Raw genomic sequence first — 27,183 nt, forward strand, 5'->3', positions numbered from 1 at the left:
TTGTTCCTACTCCTCTAACCCTTTTTTGGTATTATGCTCGTGTTTCACTTTCGATTATGTTTCACACGTTTCTTGTTTAAAATATACACAGATACTACTATATCTTAAAATTACAAATAATTTGCGTACTCTGTTCAGAAAACTTAAATTTATAATTTCGAAATTGTAAATTAATAATATCTTATGATTTCAAACCATGTGATAAAAATTTAAAATAATTTTTGCCAAAAGATGTTACTCCTAGTATAATTAATCTGTTTGAACTATTCTTTATTTGACAAAAATTTAGAATGTGAAATTGACACGAGACCACAACTGAAACCAATCAATGCTGATGGTGATAGAATTCAACTCAGTTACTGTTATAAGATTGATTCAAAAAATAAAGTACTAGTATTATAAGATGCCTCAACTAGTCCAAACATAATAATGGGCCTCCACCATATACTTAATATATTTACCATTAAATCGAATATTAACAACGTATATAATCCTTCCGTTTCATTAAACTGGTCGAATTTCTTTAAGGTACAAAAATTTTAAAAATGGAGTAATATTTATTTATTAGACCGAGAGAGAATTAAAAAAAAGAGAATAAAATAAAAGAAGATATACAAGTACTATTTTCGTCCCACTTTAAGAGCCCAGTTGGAATATATCATAAATGGTAGGCCATTCATATTCCACTAATTTTTTTCCTCTCACATTTTATTATAAAATCAATAGTAGATGGAAGTAGGACACACATTCCACTATCTTTTTTAACCAACTTTCTTTTATATTTCTTAAAACACGTGCCTAATTCAAATGAAATTTCTAAAATGGGATGGAGGGAGTAATTTTTATTAAAATTAAAAATTGATCACTTCTAATAATAATACAATCTAGAGATATAATATCAATTACTACTTGGCAGAACGGAGGGCATACATATCAAACAATTTAGTTCTTAATTCTACAAACTGTCTCACCTAAGAACTATTTACATTTGAGGCCAAATAAGGAAAATTAGTGGCTAAAATTTTTGATAAAGCAGGTCAAGATTTCCCACTGAACAGCTAGCTAAATTAAGTGAGTATTGTCATATTGTGGCCAGCTGTGATTTTATTTTAACTGAAAATTATTACTCCCTTCGTCCCACTTTAGGAGTCCCAGTTGAGTTCGTCACGGGTTTTAAGAAATATAAAGGAAAGTTGATGAAAAAATATAGTGGAATGTGGGTTCTACTTTTTTATATTAATTTCATAATCAAATGTGAGTGGAAAAATGTCAGTGGAATGTGGGGCCTAAAACCATTTATGGAATATTTCAACAGGGACTACTAAAGTGAGACACCCAAAAATGGTAAACCGGAACTCCTAAAGTGGGACGAAGGAAATACTACAATAACTAGCCTTGTCACTATGATAATTTAATACCTGACCCAAAAATTATGGTGAATACATTCTTTCACACAAAAAATTTAAAAACAAAAACTTTATTTTAATATCAGAAATAACTTATAATTTGAAAATGTAATTTGCATGTGTTTTTTGTAAACAAAATACAAAAGAATGAATAAAATAAATAGAAAATCTCTAAAATAAGGAGTAAAGGGGCATACTATAAAAACATAAGATCATTAAATAAATTTATTAATGTTTTATTATTATTATTATATGTTATCAAATATTCCCCTGCTCTTTTCGTAGTTGAATAAAAAATAAAAATAAAGTAACAGAAATTAAATGTATTAACTTTTGTCACAAAAACAATAATTCATTTATAATACTATATAATCATAAATAGTAATTCTAACTCTTGTGAAATGGAGAGTGTTATTTATTCTATATGGATTTTTATTTGGATTTCTAGCCATATAATGGGCCGGTTCGATCCGTTCCACACGTATAGATTCCCTACTAATAATATTTTGATTAACTTTTTATATTTTTCTTACTTACCAGTATTTATTAGAACTCGTAACTTAAAAATTTTTAATTTAAGGTATGAAAAAAATTATTTATTCTATTTGGAATTTGTGGCCAACGGGCCGGTTCGGGGCAGTCCACATACAGACTCTCCAATCGAAATTAAATAAAAGGACCAAAATTTGAGAAGCGTAGGAAAAGAGCACGCACTCCAATTCCCAAAACTGGAAATAGAAATAGAAATTAAAAAAAAAAAAGAAACACAACCCCCACGCTTACTAGAGAAAAGCACCCTCAGCATAATGAGTTAAGGGAAGATGAGACCCTATTCACATATATGATAAAAGTGAATCGGGACTCCTACTTGCAGACGGACTAAAATGGATAAACGAAACTCTTACTCACGGACGGAGGGGGAAGGAGGGTGTAGTATTAAATACACATACACATTGATTAATGAATAGCAATAGTTGATACACATCCATCTACACCGCCTCCTCTGCAACCAAAATTTTACTCCCATCAATCCCAATACACACTACACACACTGATCAATCTCTTTCTCACACACAGAATAGATAGAGATCAAACAAGCTGCCATCATTTTCAGTTGGGTACCCCCAGGAAAACCCAACAAACAAATTAACAACCATTAAACATATATTGGAAACTACTCCTACACACTTTTAGTTTGAGGTTGAGTTGAGAGAATGAATTTTTAGTACTCCACGTGCATGTGTAAGAGGGAATCATTTTCTTTCTTTATTCTGAGAAGGATTATGTACAAATAATTGGGAAGAGTAGAATTTTAGATTTTAGTTACTCCTATTAAATTAAAATAAATATAGATAGATGGATGCGTTGGTGGTGGCACAGTGATTTGAAGTTGAAACCGCCCATCTTTTCATGTCCATTGACACTGATAGTTGATATGTCTCCTGGCTTCTCAATTTGACCCTCTTTTTTTCTCTCTCTCTCTCTCTCTCCCTCTCCCTCCTCCCCATCATTGTCAAGCTATATACACACTGCACAAACACATGAAAGAAAGCAAAATAAACTTGATGGAGTGTTTGGGTGGAGGAGGTGAAGTTGCAAGAAATAATGCAATGTTGGTTTATCCAAAGATGATGGGTGCCAACCCTTCTGAAAGATGGGGACATTCAGCTTGCTACTTCAATGGCTTGATTTACATTTTTGGAGTAACTCCTTTTTTCTCTTTCTATTTTCCTGTTTTTGCATGCTCTTCCATTTTATTCTTCTGCATCTTCTTTTCTTGAGTTTGTTTTATGTATATATTGTTTTGACAAAATAGCAGCTTCACTTTCTTGAATAACTGTATTGTTTCTCTTATTCTTGCTCATTTTTTCTCATGTTGCCATAATTTTATCTCATCTTTGAAAACACTTATACATGTATACATATAGAAGCTTGGAGAGAGAGAGAGAGAGGGATGATTTATCTATATGTGAAATTGGTACGTAAAATAAATTTTCAACTACTCTAGTATAGATATCAAGATGGGTGGTGAAGGGAATGATTTATGATCATAATTCATAAAGGTCTTAAACATTACTTTTATTTTTCTTAGATTTTTCCAAAGATCTAATCTTTTTCCTATTTTTAGATGTTAATGCTTTCATTTTTGTGAAAATATGATGCAAATATAAATGAGTAATGCAATGGTGTGCATAAGTATTAGTGGTCTTATTCAGGGATGTCGCGGGGGCGTGCATTTCAGCGACGTGCTGGTGTGCAATCTTGCAACGATGAGCTGGAACATTCTTAAGACAACGGGCCAGGGGCCGGGGCCGAGGGACAGCCACAGCGCCGTGCTTGTGGGCCACAAGATGCTAGTGTTTGGAGGCTCTAATGGATGCAGGAAGGTGAATGACTTCCACATATTGGATCTGCTCTCGAGGGAGTGGGCCCGCCCCGAGTGTCACGGAGATCCGCCTTGTGCTCGGGAGAGCCACACGGCCAACGTTGTTGGTGATGAGAAGATGGTCATCTTTGGGGGAAGCGGAGAAGGGGAGGCTAATTATTTGAATGACTTGCATGTCTTGGACCTCAACACTATGGAGTGGTCTTCTCCCGAGGTGAAGGGAAGTGTACCCGCCCCTCGTGACAGCCACACCGCGGTGGCTGTTGGCCACCGCCTTTTCATGTTTGGTGGTGACTCTGGTTATAGATCTCAAGGAGATGTTAATGTGTTGGACATGAATAAAGTGGTTTGGTCTAAGGTATATTTATATGATCTTCACTTCTCCTCATTATCTTGAATATCAAGTACTACATGGAATGGTAAAACATTGTTTTGTTGTTTGATTTTCGTTACAGTTGGACACTCACGGAGCTTCACCTGGTGCTCGTGCAGGGCATGCTGCTGTAAGCATAGGCACCAAGGCAAGTGATTCTTTGCAATGTGCTTCTTTTTCTTGAATTAGATTGAAGTTTAAGTCCTCTGTTTAGATCAGGAGCAATATGAATATATAAGTATAGGTGTATGTGCTCGGGGGAGTTGGTGATAAGCCATGCTACAACGATATATGGGTTCTTGATGTGATAACGTCTTCGTGGGTTCAACTCGATATCAATTCACCGAAATCTCAAGGGAGATTCTCTCATACAGCCACTGTCACAAATTTGGGCATTGCCATATTTGGAGGGTGAGACCTTCATGCTAATGCAACTCTAGGCTCGTCTCTCTTGGCATACAAGTTTTAGTGATATCTCATACATTGCAGGTGTGGAGAGGACGAACGCCCTTTAAATGAATTACTCGTTCTGCAGATTGACTCGCAAACGTGCAGGGCTTTTGGAAACACGTATAAAGAAGAAATCAAGAAAATTTCACTCACCAACAAAGCTGAGAATAATTTGGTACTCAAGTTTGCTGTATATGCTTATCATACAAGTATTGAAGATCATATCTGTATGCTAAGATGTTCTGATTGTTTTCACAGAAGAAGACGATATTTGTAGTCGACAATGAAGATTCAACATCCCAGCAGGTCGAGGAGCTTGAGCTCGTTCCAAAGCAGGCTTTTCGTTTTGGTTCTGGTAGGTTTCACAATACACCTTTTCCCTCGGTCTCAAATCAATAAAGACCGGCAATTGTAATCTTGTATTTCTATTCTTGAAGGGAGGTTGCATCCCAAGAGGCGAAGAACTAGCAATTCAAAGCAACCTGAAGATACACTGGAGCTCCAAGAACATTCTATTTCACTGTCACAGCAATCATCCCCGTCGTCCCAATCTGATCACGAGCAGGCTACCATGCAGAAAAACATGGGCAACTCTTACTCTTCTCCCAGAGTTCACATGATGTTCAGGCAGAATGCGTCCACTCCAAACTGTTTCCAGCCACCTTCAAATCAGGCCAGCTCCTGGCACGCGGTTCCTACAACTTTCCCGGAGAGATATCCATCATTGGAGCATCCAAATAAAGTTAAACCTGAACATAAGAACGTGATCTGCAGTGATGCTTGTCGAGTGCAGTGCAATGCTGCAGAATCATTATCTCTAGGAAAAACAAGAAATCTGGTATAGTCCATCACACGTGTATATTTTTTGCATAAAAATAGACTACTTGTTCAATTAGTTACTCCATTTTCTTGTGCCAGATGGGGGCAGAGGTACGTGGTCAGGTTGATGGGACGTTCGACTCAGGCTACCTCATGACGGCAACTGTGAATGGGAAAGTGTTTCGAGGGGTGTTATTTGCTGCAGTAAGCTCATTTCTCACACTTGCTACTTTCTTGAATCTTAACATTGGTGTTGATGTGTTTGCTTTTGATCAAGGGACCTGATCTTGGTACGCGTGGCGCCACTCTCAGCCACCATCCTCATGCTTCCCCTCGCGCTAGCAATGTACAGAACCATGCTGTTCCCATAGTGGCGTCTCCAAGGCATCCGGTGAAGGTGGTTGGACACGTCTCAGAACAAGCGCAACTCAGAAGGTCGTCCCCAGAGAGACGAGCCTCTCTTCCTATTGCGAAGGAGTCAAGGGCTAAAACTGAGCTACAAGGTGTAGTCTTAACTCTGGCGAGTCCCGGGAGTGACCGCAGTAGGATTTAGAAACTCCCTTAGTTTTTGTAAGGTTGGATATTTTGTAAATTTTCTTGGTGTAGTGTTTTCTGTTTCAAGGATTACATATAAAGCTGAGGGTGTTTGGATGTTACCATTTTGAGTTGGCCTGACATGCTCCAAATGTGAGCTTTAGACCATCCACAACGGGTCTCGCCGGCGTCTCGCGTCTCGTCTCAGCGAGACGAGACCCCGGCGAGACGCGTTGCAGCCTCCATCTCGTCCCGTCTCGTCGCGCGTCTCGACTCGGCGAGCCACGAGACGAGCTGTCTCGCCACGCGCCTAGGCGACGTGGCGCAGCCCGGTGTCGTGCGTGACGCCCACTCGCCGGCCCGCGAGTGGGCGTCGTCACGTGCTGACGCAATAAATATTTTTTTAAAAAAAAAAATTCGAATTTAAATAAAAAAAAAAAATTTGTAACGGTATTATTACCGTTTTTTTGTTTTTTTTTTATATTTTTTTGTTTTTTATTAAATTTTTTACTCTATAAATACTCCTAAACCCATCCTCATTTACACACAACTACACATCTATTCTTCCTATCATCTAAATTTTCTCTCAAATTTTCGCTGAAATTTTCATAACCCAACTCAAGATGTCCGGCGACGGCGAGGGCAACTATGGCGGCTCCGGCTCCGGCGGGTGGGATCTCAACTCATTCGGCGATTGGGAGAACATGATCAACACATTGGGCGGTGGAGGTTCGTCAACGCCGGGGACCCAGGGTTCGGCGACGCCGGGGGGGTACCAACCACCCAATTTTGACCTTGATGCATATGTTCGTCCCAACGTCCCGCGGTTTTCGCAGGGATTATCCCAGATCCGGGAGGATTTTCCAGTTGATCCCACGCCGGGAGTAGGCCGAGGCGGTGGAGGTGGGCGAGGCGGTGGAGGTGGCCGAGGCAGTGTACAACCCCAGACGGGCGAGGACGAGGAGGAAGAAGAGGAAGAGGATCTTGGCCGACATCCGTACAACAACCTCGAAACGATGGCGGTGTACAACGCCTGGATCACGGTCTCGTACGATCCCATCGTCGGGAATCAACAAACCCGGAAGTGTTTCTGGGAAAAGGTTGTCGAGGTCTACCACCAAATAAAGCCGAACCGCTCCCGCAAGCGCACAGTTAAAATGATCCGTTGTCACTTTGACCGAGTCGACCGACAGGTCAAAAAATTCTGCGGCATCTACTCGGCGGAAGAGGCGCGCTACCAAAGCGGCGCCACGGCCACCGACATTTTGACGTCCGCTTTGCGCGCCTACTACCAGGACGAGGGACATCAATTCAGATTTGTTGATGTTTGGCGCGCCGTCAAGGACGAGGAACGATGGGCCGGTGGTTTTCGCTCCAGCTCGGGCTCAAACTCGAAGCACACGAAGCATACGGCGAGTGGCCAATACTCGTCTAGTGCTGGTGCGTCTGGTGGTGACACTGCTGAAGGCATCAGCCAACATGATGCTGAATCCCAGGAGTTTGCGGGTACGGTCGGCGATGCAGGAGGATCCGCGAGTAGGCGCCGTCGGCCGCAAGGGACGAAGGCGGCGAAAGCGGCTAGAGCAAGGAAGGGCCGAGGCGAATCAAGCCAGCCGGCCTCAGGATCGGGCTCGCGAGGAGGCTCGGACACACTTATGGTGGCGTACATGACCGCCACAATGGCGGACACTTCCCGCTTCTCGCACTCCCAATACGCGGCCTGGTGGAACGGAATTGTGCATATGGCAGCACAACTTGGCCTTCCGACTCCCCCTCAACCTCAACCGCCTCCGGAGGATGATTAGCCCTTCCGATTAATTTTTTTTATTTTGTGTGTTTTTTTATTTTGTGTGTTTTTTTTTATTTTGTGTGTTTTTTTTGTGTGTTTTTTTATTTTGTGTGTTTTTTTATTTTGTTTTAATTTTAATAAAGTGTGTTTGTTTAAATTGAATTGGGTTTTAAAAAAAATTATAAATTAAATTGAATGAATAGTAATTAAGAGACGGTATAGAGACGGTTAAGAGACGGAGCGTTGCAGGTTCCGTCTCTTAGTTAAGAGATGGAGGCAAAAAGGACAGTGGGGCCCTCAAATAGTGCTCAAATAGTAGTTAAGAGACGGTTTAAGAGACGGTATAGAGACAGCGTTGTGGATGGCCTTAGATTTGGTGGAGTATTATAAAATTGGTCCATAAATTATAAATCAGTCTTGAATTGGGATCAGACATCTCATGGGTTGTTAAATGTGTTGGGGAAGAAATTTGACACTGAGGCCTAAATTTTGTTAGAACAACTGGAGTCTTTTCAGTACCAATATCATGTCTAAATTCTGTTTGAACTTAGTGGAGTTTTTTTAGTACCAATATCATCGGAAGTAGCTGCAAGATGTAGCATAGCATATGATGATAAGATCTAACGTCGAAATAATTAAAGAATATGTATTTTTTGTGTAAATGACAGAACTTAAATACTACTATTAAATTTTACGATAGGATTTGATATTTACACATCTGGGACTAAAGAATTAACTTTGATTCAAAGATCATAAAAATCATTATTTTATGATTTTAAATTAAAATATTTTCTTACATGTATAAATAAATATTGACGTGTATAAAATTCATTTCACAAATTTGTGATAATAAAATTAATTTTTTTATAAAAAATTAGTAGTTGTGAGAAAATCAACAAAAAACTTGAATAGAAATCAATAATATTGTATACTAATATATTTATATATTTATGGTCTAAAAGAATTATTTTGATTCTTAGATTGATCATTATTTTATGATTTTAGAGCATCCTTAACCCTGGCCCGGATTCAGGCCCCAAGTCCCCTCCACGTCATCATTTCCCTAAATTTGAGTCCTATGCCACAACTGCTCTAACCCAGCAGGTCTCATCCCGGGCCACAACTATTAAATTGCATTATTCACAACTCCAGCCTATATTACTTGTAAAAATTGAAACCGTTGAGCAATTATAATACGAGAAATTCATTTTTAATACAAAAATAATAAATTATAAACTAAAAAATATAAAAAAATTAGAATATTAAAAAAAAGTGCAAATTTTTTTTTTAATTTAAAAAAGTGCAAAAAAATCTCGCCCCTCTCCCTCTTCCTCTTCCTCCTCTTCCTCTTCCTCCTTCTTCTTCCTCTCCCCCTCCCTCTTCTTCCTCTTCCAAATGCATAAAAATTCAGAACTTGGGGCACAGGAGCGGCCCGACCCCCCTCCAACCGGAAGCTCCATCGCCCGCCAGGCCGGACCCTGGCCGCGTCCCTGGGCAGCGACTGAGTCCCCGGGACCGGCCTGGGCCGCAAATTCGTCACCTCCATCGCACGGGGCCGCGGGCCGAGACCCAGGTGCAGTCCGGCCTGTGGGATTAAGGATGCTCTTAAAACCTAAATGGGTTACCCTTGCCCAAAGTGGCTACATCATTGACATTGACGGTGAGTTAACACTTTTTTGTCTTTTTTCTATCTACATCTGTCTCATTAGAAATGAAACGTTTTCCTTTTCGGTTTGTCCCATTAAAAATGAAACGTTTCTAAAAATGGAAACAATACTCTCTCTATTTTATTCTTCTCTATTACTTTACTCTCTCTTCATTAACTCACAAAACAACACTGCATAAAATCCTGTGCCGAAAAGCAAATATTGCATATTTAATGGGACGGAGCCACGGAGGGAGTATTTAAAAATAATTAATAATAATTCTTCATTTATCTATCTAGTGATTTGAAATGTGAAAATATTAGTAGAAGAGAGAAAACACGTACGTCTCATATTCCCCATCAATCTGCCATTATAACAACCAATTTTATAAGTAATTAGGTTGAAAGGTGGATGGCAAAGTAATTTTGTGGACCTCCAAGGAATTGGGGTAAATAGGACTTAGAAGAACATGTTCTAATTAAATGTACTTAAGTGCGTGTGTGTATGAGTGTTGTTAGGCAAAGTCATTATTGATGTGGTGTTAGTGAAGTGATCATGTGTAAATCTTTATCCCTATCTATCTTTGTGCAATTAATAAGGAGATATTATTAATCCTATGAATTGTAGTGGCAAGTGTTAAAACTTATTACTCCTAGTAATTTTTTGAATATTGAATATTGAATATTGAAGGGCAACATGAAAAGAATATGAACTGTACAAGGGTCAAAGCGTGGAACAACATCTAGTTACGTCTTCTCTGTGAGTCAGAATTGTGAGACTGAAAACAAAAAAAAAGGAAAAGAAAAGAAATGTAGAGTGATGTTCCCAATAGAAATGGAAAGAGAAAAGAGATTTCCTCCCGCGCAGGCCGCGGGTGGCTGCACCCATCCGATCAGTCGCTTCTGTCTACTCAGATTTGACACCTCTCCGACTCCAACGTTGCCACCCTCCTTTCATCCAATCCCTCTTTCCTCTCTCTCTCAAATTATTGTACCCCACCATGCAAAGATTCCTCTTCATTTTCTTTTACATATACTTGCTTTCCATTTCATCTTATTTTAATTTATACTACTCCTAGTAACATTAGTATTCCTTCCGTCACTAAAGAATACTCCCTCCGTCCTACGTTACTTGAGACGTTTCTTTTCAGCACAAGATTTAAGAAAGTTGTATTTTGTGTGTTAAATAAAACAGATGAAAGAATAAAGTAGTACTAAGAGAAAGAAGAGAGAATAAACTAAAAGAAATAATAAAGTAGGCGTGATTAGATATTTGTTTTTAGCAAAAAAAAAACGACTCAAGTAACTTTGGACAATCCAAAATAAAATATGACTCAAGTAACTTGGGACGGAGGGAGTATGCATTTTGTTCTATACGGATTTTAATGCAAAATTAGCAAAGTAGGAGTATGAGAAATAGAGAGAAAAAGTATTTAAAGTATTACTAGTGGAGAACGAGTCTCAACTCTCACCTCATTGAAGAGAAAAGAATTTACAAAATTAGAAAGTGCATATTCTTGTGGGACGGACTAAAAATAAAGATTGCATATTCTTGTAGGACATAGGGAGTATTAATTTGTGAGCATATATAGTTAACAAAATACTCCCTCCGTCCCACAAGAATATAGACTCTTTCCTTTTTAGTTCGTCCCACAAGAATATGCACTTTCTAATTATGAAAAATATTCTCTCTATGAGGTGGGACTCATTCTCCACTAATAATATTTTAATTACTTTTTCTCTCTACTTCTCTTACTTTACCAATTTTACATTAAAGCTTGTGCCGAACCCAAAGTGCATATTCTTTGGGAACGGAGGGAGTAATAATTAATGTTAAACTATAACCATGGTTAATTATTTAGTTTGCAAAAAGACATGAATTTACCCAATCACAATTTGTGAATGCCTCGCATTTAGTTTACTCATAATAAACAATTAGCTAAAGAGAGATATCATGCTCTTTTTTGAATTAGTACATGTTTGCTATGTGTATATGTAACATTGTTTAAAGCAGTACATTGGGAGATATCATAATTTTCTAATTTAACCATTCACTATAGCCGAGTCAAAGTGGCTGATCCAGATCATTATTTTGAAAGGTGAAATAATGCTTTCTTAGACATAAAGACTGACAATTGGAGTGCAAAAAAAAAATCTTTAACCACAGGTGAAATCATAATTTCTTAACAAAGTTTTTTTTTAAATCCCAGAACGTGACGTTCCACGTCTTTTTTTTTTCTCTTCTTCTTACTCAAATTCTTCTTTATAGGTAATGCCCCCGACGTAAATGTTAATTATTTCATGGCGATATTTATTTTTCAACTTTGTTAGTTTATTCTCATTCATGGATATTTTCTATAATAATTAATATAACTATGAGCATAATAGATCTATGATCCATCTCAGGCTAAGATTGACATTTTATTTTGTCGATATAATGTGATTAACGGGAGAGACTAAAAAGAGTTGGAGTAAGTATTAAATGAAAAAAGAAAAAGAGTTAAATATTTAATTATAGATATAAAAAATGATTGAGTATATTAATTAAAGAGAGAGTTTTTAAAAACAAGATTGTGTCATTTTAGTTAAGACAAACTAAAATAAAAGTGTCATTTTAATTGAGACGGATGAAGTATGCTGTTTGATATTACACTGTTCCGGGAAAAAATGTATCACTAGTAATCCTTGAACTACTGGGGTAATCAACTTATCATGTTTAAAGTCAATTTTTCATTTTTATATATTTTTCTAGGACCAACAAGCCTCCGCAACTCATTAAAAATACTTTAGATTTTATATAATATAGTGCAAATCAAGGGTCTTAACATTTCGAACACCACATGTACCTAAGTTAAAAAAATACTACTATATATTATAACATGGACCTACTTTCGAACACCACATGTACCTAAGTTAAAAAAATACTCATATATATTATAACATGGACCTACTTATATCTGTAATGTGTTTTTTTTTTATTTAAAGTCTTTTATGCCATTTTACCATTATGCTACTAGAGGATATTTTAATCGAAAGGGATCACCTACGATAAACTCTAAAACGTACTCACAACAAAATAAAATCTTCCGTATTTTAATCATGACATTTTTTAATCTTTCTCATTGATATTTCATATTTAAATATACCCTTTATGAGTTTTTAATTATTTAACATATTTAAAAAAAATTCTTTTATAATTTCCTATTCTTATACTACATCAAAAAATATAAACATAATTCACCTCTGCTAAATTTAAATTGTTTAAAAAAAACTATTTTTTCTATAATTTATGAAGTTTAATGGAGTAATAATTTTATATATAAATAATAGTATGATTCTTTTCCCTTTAATTTATTGTTTAATATGATTAGAATTTTAATTGTAAGCGTGTATTTAAAAACCAAATCTTATTAGCTCTAGTCTATCTGTTTATCGAATCGTCTCCCTCACTCTCACCGCTTACTGTTAGAACTGTAACTATGGCCCCAACCTCAAACCCAACATTCTAGCAGACTCACGGGACAAATTGTCCCGCATTTATTTGTAGTTACACGGTCACAGATAAATGGGCTTCAACTATTTTATGCAAAAGACATCCTTTTCCAAGGCACTATTTGTTAATATAGCAGGGTTACATAATCTCAATAAATAAGTTCAACTGCAGCACAAAAGAAATGAAGCAAGAAATAAACAACAAAATAACCCACTGCAACATCCACTAAAATGCAAGAAATTTGAAACGTGCTTAGCTTCCCGCTTCACTAGCTTTGATGTACGAAAGCAAAGATTCAGAGCTCAGACGGTTGTGCTTCTTCATGCTCTCGATGAACTTCACACCTCTCTCTGTATCACTCTTCTCCTCAAAATAACTGATAAATTTTTCAACAGTGTCATTATTGGGAAACCACTTACTGTCCCGCGATTTCGCCCTTTCTAATCCATTATCCAAATACTCAAGAGCCAAATCTATCTCAGAGTTCTTTAAGCAAAGAGATGCAAACAGCTCCATCGTCTTCAAATTTGGAGCCGACCCTCTGCCTGTCAACCCTTCTGCCAATCTTTTGTAGAGCAAGGTAGCTTCTTCAACCATGTTCCTAGAGATGTAATATTCCAGCACCACATTTGGCAACCGGTAATCATACAAGGTGCAGCCTTCTTCCCACTCTTTAAAGATCTTCTCAAGGTTTTCCTGATTCCCCAATTTTGAAAGAGCCAAAAGCATGAAAAGATAACTAGTGTTAGATGGTTTTGGTTCGTCCAACTTCAGAGCCTCCCATGCTCGATTAACCCCAGGCAGATCATTCATCAAAGAGTACAACCTCAAGCGGGTACGACAAGCTTCCCTACCAGTATTTTTCTTAACTTCCATCTTCTCCATCAGTTCAAGGCAAGCACTAGCCTTGTAGTGCAGCCCTGCATTGAAATATATGGTAGCCAGATTTCCGTATGTAAACACATCGGGTTTGACATTAGAACTTTCCATTTTATCCAAAACTCCATCAATAGCATCTAAATTCTTCAGAGCAGCATGACTATTGATCAACATGTTGTAAGTATAAATGTCTGGACCGGTATTCTTCTCGTCCATTTCTTCCACTAGAGAGACAACCTTCTCAGGCTTCTCCAAGTTATAGTAAAGTGAAAGCACATTGTTGAAATCTAGCACGCTCACGTGATTCAATTCCTTGATCTTCTCAAAGGTCTCCAAAGCCTTGTCCAAAACCCTCTCCCTGCAATAACAGCTGAGAAGTGCTCCATATGTTTTATTAGTTTTCTCTGAGAGACTATCAAAGTATTTTTCCGCCGAAGCTACACCCTCAGTCTTTCCAAGGAGGTCAATGTGTATAGCTTGATCAGCTGCGGTCGGCGCAATATTGCTGGTTTCCATCCACTCGTACAACTGATGCGCGCAAATTGGATCAACATTTGCAAAACAGAGCAAATGCATACTTACATGTTAGAGGCAAAATGAAACACGAGGATGCAAACAAGATCCATACGCATACAAGTTCAAGTAAAAGGAAAACGAAAACGAAAAATATGTTATGAGATGATTTTTGCTACTTTCGTAACCCTAACCTTGTCAAACGCGAATAATTTCCTAATAATTCAATACTCTTACCAAAAATTTACCCCCATTATCAATATTGTTTAAAATCTACATGAATGATTCTTCTCCTATCTAATAAGTTTGCACAAAAAATACAAGTAGGGTTAATTGACAAAGTAGAGGCTTCTCGAGCAAAAATTGATTAACAGAGTGAGAGAAGAACCTGTAGTGCAGCTCGGTAGTTCTTCCGAGAGCGAAAGTAGCTGCTGATGTTGATAATATCGGCTCTCCTCACTATTTTTCCGCTACCAACCCATTCGTTCATAGCGTCCGCCACACTGGATTTGGCGCCGACCACTTTATAGAAAATAGTGTTTCGAGGTCTTGGTTGCTGCGCGGCCGTCGACAGCGACCGTGGAAGAGGAGATGGCGACGGTTTCCGGAGGATTAAACGTGTAATGATTCTCATAATCGCCATCTCCGATGAGAAGACGACGGAGACGGAATGTAGGGTTTAAGGGCAAGGGTTTTGTGTTAAGGAAATTAATTCAACACTCCGTTTTCTAAAACCGAAGGAGTACAAATATTAGACTGAAAAAATCACAGTTTTAGTTTTATTTGCCCAATAATATTATTCTTAAATATTTCACTAATACTATTGACTAGGTGTTCAAAACAAATTGTTCTTATGAAAATTATAATTATTTCTTGAAAATACCTAAAATTAGTTAACATTTAAGCTGATTACATTTTTAGATTGCCATGAGATTTTAGTTAAAATTGTTAAATGGATTAAAATAAAAAAATATATAATTGGATATTAACTGGGACAAATTTAAGGAGTAAGAAAAATGGAAATATTGAAAGAAAATGGAGTGGTAAAATTAAAAGTATATATAGAATTGTACTAGTACTTCATTCGTTCCGACTAAGTTGAGACGTATTCCTTTTCAAAATATCCCAACTAATTTTAGTTATTTCTTTATTTTGCTAAAAAAAATAAAACATCTAATTGCTCCTACTTTATTTTATCTCATACTTTACTTTCTCTTCTATTTTATTTTATCGTCATTACACTCATTTAACACAAGTTTTTAATCTCCGTGCCTAAAAGGAATGTCGTACGGAGTATTTGTTGGTAAAATTTTTTTTAAAAATAGTACGGAAATGGGACATCTTAATTTTATAAGGGTAATTTGTTTGTAAATTCCTAACTTTTTTGTCATGTTTCGGTTTTGCTTACCACTTTTAAAATATGTGTAAATTATTGAAAAATTGATTGGTTTACAAAACCATTGATTTGTTTTCATTTTGCAACCATTCAAGTTTATACGCTAATATGTTGGATGACTTATTTACATGGCGCTATCAAACATCATGCAAACGACTCAAAATGTCGTTACATTTTATACATTGAAATGAATGAGATTATAGTAAGAGTTTATATTAAGAAAGAAGGGGGTGAAGAGTAGAAAATAAAATGCGAGAAATGAGAAACGAGATGGAAGGGAGTACAGCAAATGAAATTATTTAACTTAGCAATAATATTGTTTCGCTGCCTACGTAATGTCATTTTAGTTATATTTAAGTTAATTTAATACATCATAGATCTCAATGACCATGCACATTACCTTTACTATAACAAAGCAGTTACCAAATGTTAAAAAACACAAGTTTTGCAACAAAAATAAAATGAGATACTGATATTCCATAATCCAGATAATAGAATGCTGATGCTCTCTGCTTGTATGTTTGTTATGAAAAAGCTACTACTGATACTGAATACAAGAACATAGAGTGGTTTAAGAAAGCAACAGCTAATGGATACCAAAGAGAAGTTTCTGCGTCTCGGCCTCACAGCTCTAACAATTTACAAGATAATATCGGAGCATTCAGACCTCTGCTCTCTAACCGCGAGCTGCTCTGAGGAAGTTGTCGAAGGGACTGGAAGGCGGAAGCCTCAGAGCTAACCATGCGTTGTTTGCAGCTGGAACGCTCTCTTCGCTCATTATCTGTGTACATAAACAAATCTTAGCACGACCGCAATGTCCTAGTTCTACACGGGGGAGTCATCATCATTAGCTCACCTTCTCAAATGCAGTCTGTGTACTACAGGAGGCTTTCGGGCACTGGTTGTCATAGGTTAACCAATTAGACAGCTTCTTCCTCGTCTCTGTACCAAATGTTTCGCACTGATTTGTCATGGCACTATACGGAAGGGGCGATGTGGAGACTGATGTTCCTGCTACCTGGCCAGCTACCTCGAGAGCCTGAAATTCACATTCAGATATAAGAATTTGGGAACTGCTTATCAATTTACATTCGTGGACATCGATCATACTATTACCGATTCTAGCAGCTGACCAATGCTGACAATATGGGACATTGACGGAGAGGCGGATGGAGGGACATTGGGGATGAAGCGAGATATGTCAGCAACTGATGATATGCTCATAGCATCATCTTCGAGAATAGAATTGGCAGAGAAGTCCTGTATATAAGAGCAATGCAATTCTTAAATTTCTATAAAAATGTGAAGTAAAGCAAGCTTGGTTCTAGGCAGTGGAATCAAACACTACGTACCCCATCAAACGATTGTGATCCCTTGGAGTGAGCAGCCCTTTGGATATGATCCATGTCAAGCGTTAATTGTGAACCAAACATGAAAGCTTCATCGGGCACAAATCCTTCTGAGAGCTGCTCTGCGACTTCTTCAGGCTCAAACTTGAAGAAACAAAACACGAGCATAAGCTTAAGCCCTTGGAATTATCGCAAAGCCCTTTTTTGTCTGGCAAGATCGGTTAGGGTTTGAAGGAAGACGCACAATGTAGAAGAAGATACCTTGGTAATGGTAGATAAACTCTCAACTAGTATGGAAAACAATTTTTTGTCAACTTCATAAGCCTTATCCCGCAGCTCCGTCAGAGTTGATAAGGCTCCTTCATTATCGAAAGCAGAGCCATAATCTTTCACTTCATGCTGAGGCTTTAAATAGACTTGAAAGTCATCACTGATGCCAAGATATGGATCGACCTAAATTGTAAGCATTATAACGAAGCTTAGTGCTAGGTACGTTGGAACTATATCATAACCAGAATAAACTATGTACATTAACAATACATGAATGCACAAGGATTTCATACTTACATCAGATTCAAATAGCAAGTTAAGCAAATTGTTGGCATCAGCTACATGGTATAGCTTCGCAGCAAAAATCACCATGGCAGTTGATGATACAAAAAGGGATCTTTGGTATGCGGGTGACAAGGACACTGCATTGAAACGATAAAACATCAAACATAAAAGTTTACTGCTTTAATAGAGAGAAGTTCTTTGGTGTTGTTCCAACCATTATTGGCATCTAAGGAGATCTTTCTAATTGACATGGGAAGCTGAAAGAATCTGAGAACAAGGTTATCGTTGGAGTTCTGCAACAAAGCAATGAGAAACCATCATGTTACAGACAAAATATCAAGCACCAAGCATAACTAAACATGTGAAAATACAAGTAGCATATCAACAATATAAACAAGGGCATGGATCAATTTGAACATCTGCACTATAATTTTAATAGAAGCAAACGGAACTAATGTATTTGAGTTTTGACCTTAAGTCGTGATGAGATAAGTGCTAAACAGAATGAATGTGCAATAGCTTCAAGGTTAGCTGGCAGATTGTCAGGGAGATTGACTTGTATCCATAAAGCAGACAGCAACTGCACTACTTGGTCCTCGTTGCATTGCAGAAAATACTGTTCCTACATGGACAGAAAGATAGTTGTAACAATAGAGATAACGAAAACAGATCCGTGTTGACAAAATAAATATTCTTACAGTCTCAGTCAAGCTAGTAGGTCCACCGGCCTTGTCCATAAGGGAGCTAATTAAATGAATATTAGGAGAGTTCTTGTGTGATCTCCCATGCTTCCATTCTTCTTCAACTTTATTGAGCTGCTGATAGTCATCTTTTTCACCTCCATGCTTGATTTTGGTTCCATTTATTTCCAACCGAAGCTTTTCGAGCAGAAATGCAATCGAGGAAAATGTAGACATGCTTTTGGAATGCCACCTTCTTGGGTGGTTAGTAAAGTCGCTTCTTGCATGAGCAAAACTTGGAATTAGAAGAATACAGAATATCTGATGCCCTCCAATGCGTATTTCAACATCGGGATGTAACATCACTTTCAAGAGTTGAACAAAAAGAGCCTCAGGAAAAACCTAGGGATGAAAATGAATATCAGAACTCACTTCAGATGGAAAATATTACCAAAACAGCAACAGTATACTTCAATCTCCACATTGTGCAATCAACAAAATCAGTATTATTATCATATATTTTTATTTAATAATAATACTCCCTCTGTCCCATACAAACAGGGACATTTGGGAGGGCACAGGAATTAATGCATAATTGGTAAAGTAAGAGAGAAGAGGAAAAGGTAGTTAAATAATGTTAGTGGATAGTCGGACCCAACATTAGTATTAGTGTTTAATGGTAGGCCCTATAAGTTGTAAATAAATTGATGTGCATGAGTAATGAGTTGGGGAGAACTTTCCTAAATGAAAATGAGCTATTTTTATGGGACGGATGGAAAAGGAGAGTGTCCCTATTTTTGTGGGACGGAGGGAGTAATAATAATTTATCAAATTTCTACAATGAGGCACATGGATCATCTCATTTGACCCACGATTGAGCAGGGTAGGACCACCCTATGACCCTACAGCCCGTAATTCAGTCCAATTGCATCACATGGGACTATACTAATGGAGCGTGCGCACACAGAAAAACTAACAGCTAGTGGCAGATAATGTAAAAGTTACTCAGCTTCTGACCTGCTGAGAGCGGAATGATATAGGTGCCAGTGAAATGACATGAGCAAGAATAGTGAGGGAGGCAAGGGCTGCCCTAGCAACAGCTTTTACCGGAGAAAGCTTCTCCAGTGTAATTGCCATCATATCAAACAGTGGCCGGACATCAACAATCTGAACAAATACAAACCAATTAAACAAGGTAGACAGAAGTGAAAAAGTAAATATTTCAATGTTGATAGACAATACCCCTCTCACAGTCTCCAACAGACAAGTTTCAATAGAAGTCTGCAATGCAGTATTCACATTCAGTTCTTGCTCTCCAACTGGTTCAGCCGTTGCTTGAAAGCTTTTGCGTAAGTGTCTGAAGAGGTCACTAACAAACCCCATATCAGATATCACGCCTTCTGCCCTTACTTGGCGGGCCAAACAGCTAGCCGTCTGGATGATGTGACATTTCATCTCGGGGTCATGCACAACATTCTTGTGGTCCAAATGCCGAACAACACCAGCTAAAATTAATTGCTGATGTCCTGTAATCAAATAGATGTGTCAGTTTAACCCTTTCAAGGATCACAATTCCTCATTCTGAAGTTTGCAAGTTATCCACTCACATAAAATTAGCTAGCCAGGACATGCTTTGATTTTACAAGACATACATGTAATAACCCAATAAAGATATTTCCAATTTATTTGAAATATTAACATGATATTAATTCTATGATTAAGTTAGTAAACAGCTATAGCTAAAGTAAAGATATGTAGATACAAAGCTATGATATATCACCTGGATTTTCCACGAAGGATGACATATCAGAAAGAACAGTAGGAGCCAGGCCATGCTGAGGAACCCAGTGTCTTCTCATGTCAAAATAAATAAACATTGGTTCTAATACTCTTCGCATCGTAGTACTCTCCTTTGCCAGGTCAACCATCCTTTGAACGCATATTTGAGCCCATACTTGTGGTGTCTGAACCTCCTCTCTGATGTCAATTAAAATTAAGAAATTAAACACAAAGACAAAGCAACCAACCCATTCTACCAAATCTTTATCTCATTAAAACAAAATTCATACATTCATTAATAATAACATGATCCAACCTTGTTAGAACAGCAGGATCTTTCTTTTCTGGCCTGATTCTTATGATCATGTGGCTAGGGCTAAACTCACCACCTCCAACAGTTGTACCTCTTCCCTCACTTCTCGCTACTTCATCCACCCAATTGTGATGTGCCTCATTTCTTTCTTCAGCTTCTTCGTTTTGTGAATTCATCTCATAGTTATCAAGAGTAGCATGCACAATCTATAACAAATAACAAAACAGTTATTTTGAAAATAAGTAATGGTAGCCTTCACTGTTGTTTTCGGTGTTATTAAGTAGCAGGATTGCATATGTAATCCATAAACAGAATAAAATTCTGTTTCAATTTTTATCTGAAACTACAAGGATAATAAAAGAACTATGTCAAAACAACATACCTTTTCAAAATCAGCAAATACGTGTGAGAACTCCGCCATGAACCACACCTGCGAATGGTGGAACCAAACTTTTAATTTGCCATGAGCAAAGGTTAGAATAGAGTATGAAAATTTGAAATAACTGCCAAAAAATCCTTGACACCAATCTGATTAGAACTGTATGCTTTGAATTATCAAAAGCACACTCAAAAAGAAAAATATAATTTTGAATTGACTGTTAGGTATAGATGCATGAAGATGCAAAACCTAATTATTGATAAGTAAATGTATACAAAAAAGCAAAAGTTTCTAGTTCCCCAGTCCAAATTACCATTGCAGAAAGACACCGCAAGCTTGATGCTCTTAAACCACTCTTTTCATGCTCACCGCCTGTCTTATGTGCCAGTATGCAAACTTTGTCAACGAAGTTCTCAATATTGTGTGTATAAGTTCCATCGACCTACAGAAAAAATTAACAACAATAAGATGGCAGTACGGTCTATCTCAGGCTTACAGTAACACAACATGATAAGCACATGAACTCAACAAGAAGAATTTCCCAATATGAACATTTTCATGTCAACAGAACACCAGAATGGTGTATATATACAATGCAGCAGCCTTGCATACAAGTCACTATAATATTAACCAATGTATTCAAATACGAACGAGGCTTTCTCTTTTTACTTTCTTCGAATTGCTACCTTTACATATAAAACAAAAAAGCAAGAAGGTAGTAAACATCTCTGTAACACTTAAGAACTTGAGAAGCTCCAACAACACCAGTTATCATGAAAAATACCTCCACTATGTAGGGAATTCTCTATTAATGCAACAATCCAACAATTTAACATGCTAACACAGATTTTATCATCTGCGATATCAATGTAAAATTTTTTATCTCATGATTGTGCATTGCAAGCATAATGACTCAACATGAAGCAGAAAATTACAAGAAAATAATTAGATAGCTCTCCAACTGCAAACACGTGATAAATGTCCAATCAAGATCAATAAATCACCTGGCCATAAATAAAAGTAGTCAGTGTATCACATCCAATCACCAACACGGTGTCTTGCTTAGAGTCATCCAGCAGTTCAAAAACTACATTCAACAAATTAACAGCAAAATAGACCCTGCAGGATGAAAATGTCAAATAATTTAATCCATCTTGAACAGTACTATAAAATAAGTGTGAATGAGGAAAGCACACCACACATGGCATAGATGAATTCATATGCAGTTAAAAACTTTCCAGAAAAACGTGGCAATACCCCATCAGAATAATAGTTGCCTCATCAAGTTAGCATTAGCAAGTGATCCAGACGAACATTCATGTCAACTAAAATCTTACATTTGCTCCTTGCAGATGCAAAGCAGTTTGTTGTATATATCCGCCACAATACTGACAAGTTTGACATTACCGCTACGCAGTTCTTTGTAACATCTTTCCTCCAGATATTTAGCAATCTAATACCATATAAATTATTGCAGATTAGTTGATCCAAATAATGTAACACTAGTTTTTATCTTCTGCAAACATACATGCAAATGACCTCACCTTCGGTATCCGTAAAGGATTTTTAGAAGCATATTCACACAGCTTCGCAATCTTTCTATCATTTGAATGACCATCCTGCATGGTAGGAAAAAAGGGCCACAGCTGTTTCAGTTGAAATTGTATTGACGGCATGGGTAAGAGATTCTAACATCGAGCTAGTTTTATTGGCTGAAAATCCCATATCTAGATTCCAACATTGAGCAAGTTTTACTTTTATGTCCATTAGCGGCATTGACTTCCACTGCAACAGATGTATTGTCTTACCAGTTTGACAAGAGTTCTGCAAGACCAACTTTTCAAGAAGGGGCCATTTTTATACTGTATTTTTTCCATATTTCCCAGACAAAAAGAAGGAAACGTCTAGAATTCATGCATCTTCAGCAAAGATATTCAAAGGAGCAAAGGCTCCATTTTGTTATGATGTTATCTCTACAATTCATGAAAGTGGACCATGAAAACTTTAATTCATGTATTCAATTCTTTTAAGCAACTGATGCATACCTAGGTTATCACAAATACTAGATCCCCACCTCTATAATATCAGCTAAGTTGCTCGATCCCTAGACAGTCAACTTTAGGAAGTTTGTCAAGAAGCACAAAAACATAAGGAACGAGCATAAGGGCAGATATTTAACTGACAACTGATCGAATATAGAGGGGACAAAAACCATATTTAATGTAAATTATGGTGATAAATGCAACTCCCCACACAACTCCCCATAAACTCGAGACATGAGAAACCAGCCAAAACCTACTGTCAATGAAATAAACGGTACATAGCATAAAAGCTAAATATTTTTTAGTGTGTTGTAACTTGTTAGATGATTATATCATTGGAATTTTGAATGGTTTGAGTATTACATCAGCAACTGTTGTCATTGAATAAAAACAAAATACAAAAATAAAAGTGAATAGAAGTATCAGCACCCGATCAAAAGACAAACATATAACATGAACAAAAGCCAATGACAAAAATACAAACTTTACTGAGGGAGAAACTCACAGGAGACTTGGGAAATATCTCCGACAGCAATTTCTTGTAACGTTTGACAGGTTGGCGTGACCGAGATCTCAAAGCAGGGCAACAAACACACATGCTCTCGCATGCCGGGAAGATCTTTCGGGAAATTACACCCATTTCTTAAAACAAGAAAAAACAGCTTCAATAATTTGCACTAACCCTTATACCCTTCACACCAGAATATTATAGTAACTCCATGAACCCTCAATCGAGACAATGACCGCCCAAATTTGCAATCTTTTCACGTTAGAAATAAAAGTGCAGGACATGAGCAAAATTACAATGGCTAGCACTAGCAGCAAGATCATACATCGAGAAAACAAGACAGGGCAATGTTTATTAACTAAAAACCAAAGAGGATATGAAAGAAAACGACAACAAACTTTAAATATCCCTCAACAGTCGCATATCATAGTAAATGATAAATAGAAGAACCCATAACTAGTATGAAGCAGAAAAACAATAAACAAGCAACATTTTGCAAATCCTAGAAAGAGGGTATTAGCCAGAAAAAAATAGTCAATTGAGCTTGAGAAGTGAGCAAATTTGCAAACCTTCTTCAGCACAAGCAGATCTGAGGAGCCAAACTAGCGACTGCTCTGTGAAGCCCGCTTGAGAAATTGACAGAGTTTAGGAGAAGTCCCACCACCAGCGTTTCAAAGTTCAATCTTGTAAGCAGAAGAATTTGCAAGTGTGGAAAAGAAGAGGCTGCCGGGATATTGAAGTTAAAAATTGAACGAGGAAAGAGGGAATGGAGAGAGAGCAGACGGATCACGTGTTTGTCAGAGTAATTGCAGTAACCGAGTCCAAAGAGTATAGCTTTTGCTTTGTCCTTTGTCTCTCATTTTTGCCCCTTTTCCTCTCTTTTCTGACTATTTTAGTAACATAAATTTGAATTGTGGTTTGGAAATTGGGAAATTAATTAGTGTAGCAGTTTCAATAGGAGGGAGTACTATTTAAGGTAACCTACGTTTACAGCGAAAAGATTAACGGTCAAAATACGATCTTTTTTCTTGGTACATATACTGTAGTAGAGTAAGTATTTTATTTCATATGGTTATTGTAAAGAAAATTTCAAATAAAGTTACCACCATATGATTTTTTTAATATGATGTAGCCCACACATCACGGTGAATGATCAAGTGGTACAAACTACAACGACAAGTAGTGAATGCATAATTATAATTTAAGTTTGTGTAGCTAGTCCGCGAGCTAGTCCACTATCATAGCGGACTAGCGGGTGGAGGACGAGCCCGACGGACAGCCTCTTGTCCGTCGGATAACACGCTAGTCCACTATTATGGGCTCCCAACGGACGAAGGGACAGACTATCGGTTTTGTTGATTTTTTTTTATTTTTTTATTTTTTTCAAGACTCTATATATACGGCTCGTTATACTTCATTTTTTTCGTGAACTATGTATTTTTTTATTTATATAAAATGGTTGCATTTTCTCCGTATTCGTATCGAAATTTTAATTGCGTATTTGTGAATTTTTATTTTGTTTGTTAGGATGTCCTAATGCTAGTCCTAGTGCTTGTCCACTATTGTGCACTGGGATGTCCTAGTGATGTGGCAATGCAGTGGCTAGTCCTAGTGACGTGGCAGGATATGTTTTTTGCTAGTCCGCCGGCTAGTCCGTGCTATTGTGGATGCTCAAAAATTATTTTTTTCTTCACTTACTATAGTCTATAGGATATAGATTATACACTATCTATTAATACATTTTCATAATTGTTTAGAGCATCTACAACGGTAGCCCTTAATCTGCCCAGGCTCGTCTAGTCGGGACCGGATGGTTAAGGATCGTCGTTGCAGGTGACCCATCCCGAATGGCCTCCCAGTGTGGAGGGAGGAGCCCTTATTGGTGGAACACACATTACGTCACGTGGGGCTCCCTCGTCTTGCAGTAACGCCCACTCGCGGTTATTGCCTATTTTAAAATTTGATTTTTTTAAATTGAGAAAAAGTTAAAATTAATAATTAAAAAAAACACTTTCCCAAATATTACCATTTTTTCCTTTTTAATTTTTTTTATTTTTGTATCCTTGAATTTATCTCAAACTCATCTATAATATCTCATTCATCACATATTTTTTTTAACACCAAAAAAACTACTTCACTTTTTTTTCTCAAAATATTTTCAATTTACATTCTCAATTCAAGTATGGCTAGAAGTTGGAGATGGGCTGACCAGCCAAGCAGCTCCCCAAACTCTCATAGTTGTTTTAGTTGGAATGTTGTTCGCTGCCACAATGGTTGACTCTTCCCGTATGAAGCAGTCACAACAAGTGACACATAACCAGGCAATTGAGCTCCTCGGGTCTTGTTTGGGTCTAAACCTGAACATGTTGCCGTCGCTGGAAAATAATTTTTATGTTTTTTTTATATATTTTAACTATGATTTTAAATTATGTATTTTTTAATATAATTTTAAAATTTTAGGATTTTAAATACTCCATCTGTCCCAAGTTACTTAATTCGTATTTCATTTTGGATTGTCCCAAGTTACTTGAGTCATTTCTCTTTTTGGCTAAAAACAAAAACATCTAATCACACTTACTTTATTATTTTTTTTACTTTACTATTTCTTCTCTTTATTCTCTCATCTATTTTGTTTTACTTTATTTAACTTACTAAACAAAACTTTCTTAAATTACGTGCCGAAAAGAAACGTCTCAATTAACATGGGACGGAGAGAGTATGTATTTTTTTATTTTTAAGAATTTGTAAAGTTATTTTTTATAATGAAGTTTTGTTAATGAATGTTGTTTAATTAATTGTATTTTCAGATTGAAAAAATAAAAAAATAGTGGAACCGATGAATAGTGAAGGTAAAGAATGGTTAAGGGAAGAATGTAGTATGGGTTGCCTCCTAAATAAGGGATTAAATGAAAAAAGGTAAAAAGTCGTGTGAGACCCATAAATATTTACGAGAGTGGATGGTTAATAGTTATCTAAATCACGAAGCTTTGTCAAATTATGGTCTGTCCCATGAAATTTGAAATTGGAATATTAAATCTTAAAGTTTCAATTTTTCTCAATTTTCTCATTCATGACAAAATATTGTCTTTTAACGATATTCAAAATGCGTAGTATTTCATTAAAGTAAGTACTCTTTTTTCTTTATATTCCTTATTTCTCATTTCTCTTCTTATTTCGTTGAAATGTTGCCGTTTATAACATCACAAAAAAAGATGTCGATTTGTGCATGGATGAGACAACTGAGAAAACTTGAAACTTCGTAATTTAATACTCCCTCCGTTCCAGCTCATGTGATTGATTTCTTTTTTGCCGTTGTTTTGAAAAAATGATTATAAATAGTTAAAGTGAAGAGAAAGTAAAATAAAATAGAGAATAATGTAAAAGAGGAGCGGAGGGAAAGTAAAGTAAAAGATGGAATAATGCATAAGAGACCCCAAACACATGCAGGAAAAAAGTCAACCACTTGAACTGGGACGGGGGAGCTGATAATTTACCATAATCTTCTACTCAAAACGTGATCGCATTTAATTTACATACTTAAACATTTCGTACTCATACGCCCTTATCAAACTTATTAACCACGCATGATTCCAACACATACTTCATTCTAAATTATAACACCATTCGGTTTTTGCAATTAAACCATCTTTGTTAATTTTAATTAATAAAAGTATGAAAATTGCTAAGGGCATCTCCAACCATTTATCCAAACTCAAACTCAAACTCAAACTCATTTGTAAATATATGTCACAAAAAAAAATTTACTCTAACCATTTACATTAAACTCAAATTTTATACTATCATTTTTTAGTATACGTCTCACCAAATTTTTCAGTAACTCCATATTTATATATTTTTTATAGAGAAACGCAAAAATGAGTTTTGAAACTTACTT

General features: G+C 36.8%; 3 protein-coding genes across 5 annotated transcripts; 1 reads left to right on the forward strand and 2 right to left on the reverse strand.

The window, feature by feature from the left end:
- The first annotated feature begins 2,390 nt into the window (after positions 1-2,390).
- LOC121748973 (protein GLUTELIN PRECURSOR ACCUMULATION 3-like) lies at positions 2,391-6,090 on the forward strand. Of its 2 annotated transcripts, none has more exons than XM_042143571.1 (9): positions 2,391-3,109; positions 3,623-4,150; positions 4,248-4,313; positions 4,410-4,576; positions 4,655-4,790; positions 4,874-4,970; positions 5,053-5,453; positions 5,534-5,638; positions 5,712-6,090. In XM_042143571.1, exons 1-9 carry the CDS (start codon positions 2,948-2,950, stop codon positions 5,985-5,987), a joined length of 1,938 nt encoding a protein of 645 aa, XP_041999505.1. In that variant the 5' UTR covers positions 2,391-2,947; the 3' UTR covers positions 5,988-6,090. The 2 variants fall into 2 exon arrangements, with proteins under 2 accessions (XP_041999505.1, XP_041999512.1); XM_042143578.1 differs by lacking the exon at positions 2,391-3,109 and adding an exon at positions 3,120-3,384.
- Positions 6,091-12,981: 6,891 nt separating this feature from the next.
- On the reverse strand, positions 12,982-15,009 carry LOC121799480 (pentatricopeptide repeat-containing protein At1g02370, mitochondrial-like). Its single transcript, XM_042198869.1, has 2 exons — positions 14,676-15,009; positions 12,982-14,302 (listed from the first exon to the last, which is right to left on the reverse strand). The coding sequence occupies exons 1-2, from the start codon at positions 14,928-14,930 to the stop codon at positions 13,148-13,150; spliced, it is 1,410 nt and encodes a 469-aa protein (XP_042054803.1). The 5' UTR covers positions 14,931-15,009; the 3' UTR covers positions 12,982-13,147.
- A 1,117-nt stretch (positions 15,010-16,126) lies between these two features.
- LOC121748985 (protein SEMI-ROLLED LEAF 2-like) lies at positions 16,127-24,160 on the reverse strand. 2 transcript variants are annotated; one of them, XM_042143598.1, is made up of 20 exons: positions 23,858-24,160; positions 23,286-23,422; positions 22,283-22,357; positions 22,076-22,191; positions 21,743-21,857; positions 21,052-21,180; positions 20,742-20,789; positions 20,363-20,565; positions 20,048-20,244; positions 19,510-19,793; positions 19,285-19,434; positions 18,286-18,669; positions 18,060-18,203; positions 17,802-17,880; positions 17,600-17,724; positions 17,294-17,485; positions 17,036-17,176; positions 16,800-16,943; positions 16,540-16,722; positions 16,127-16,464 (listed from the first exon to the last, which is right to left on the reverse strand). In XM_042143598.1, exons 2-20 carry the CDS (start codon positions 23,418-23,420, stop codon positions 16,360-16,362), a joined length of 2,949 nt encoding a protein of 982 aa, XP_041999532.1. In that variant the 5' UTR covers positions 23,421-23,422; positions 23,858-24,160; the 3' UTR covers positions 16,127-16,359. The 2 variants fall into 2 exon arrangements, with proteins under 2 accessions (XP_041999532.1, XP_041999523.1); XM_042143589.1 differs by having other exon boundaries at positions 18,060-18,209; positions 23,858-24,158.
- Between the last annotated feature and the right edge of the window lie 3,023 nt (positions 24,161-27,183).

The sequence above is a fragment of the Salvia splendens genome, chromosome 1 (genome assembly GCF_004379255.2).
Source record: "Salvia splendens isolate huo1 chromosome 1, SspV2, whole genome shotgun sequence".
NCBI lineage: Eukaryota > Viridiplantae > Streptophyta > Magnoliopsida > Lamiales > Lamiaceae > Salvia > Salvia splendens.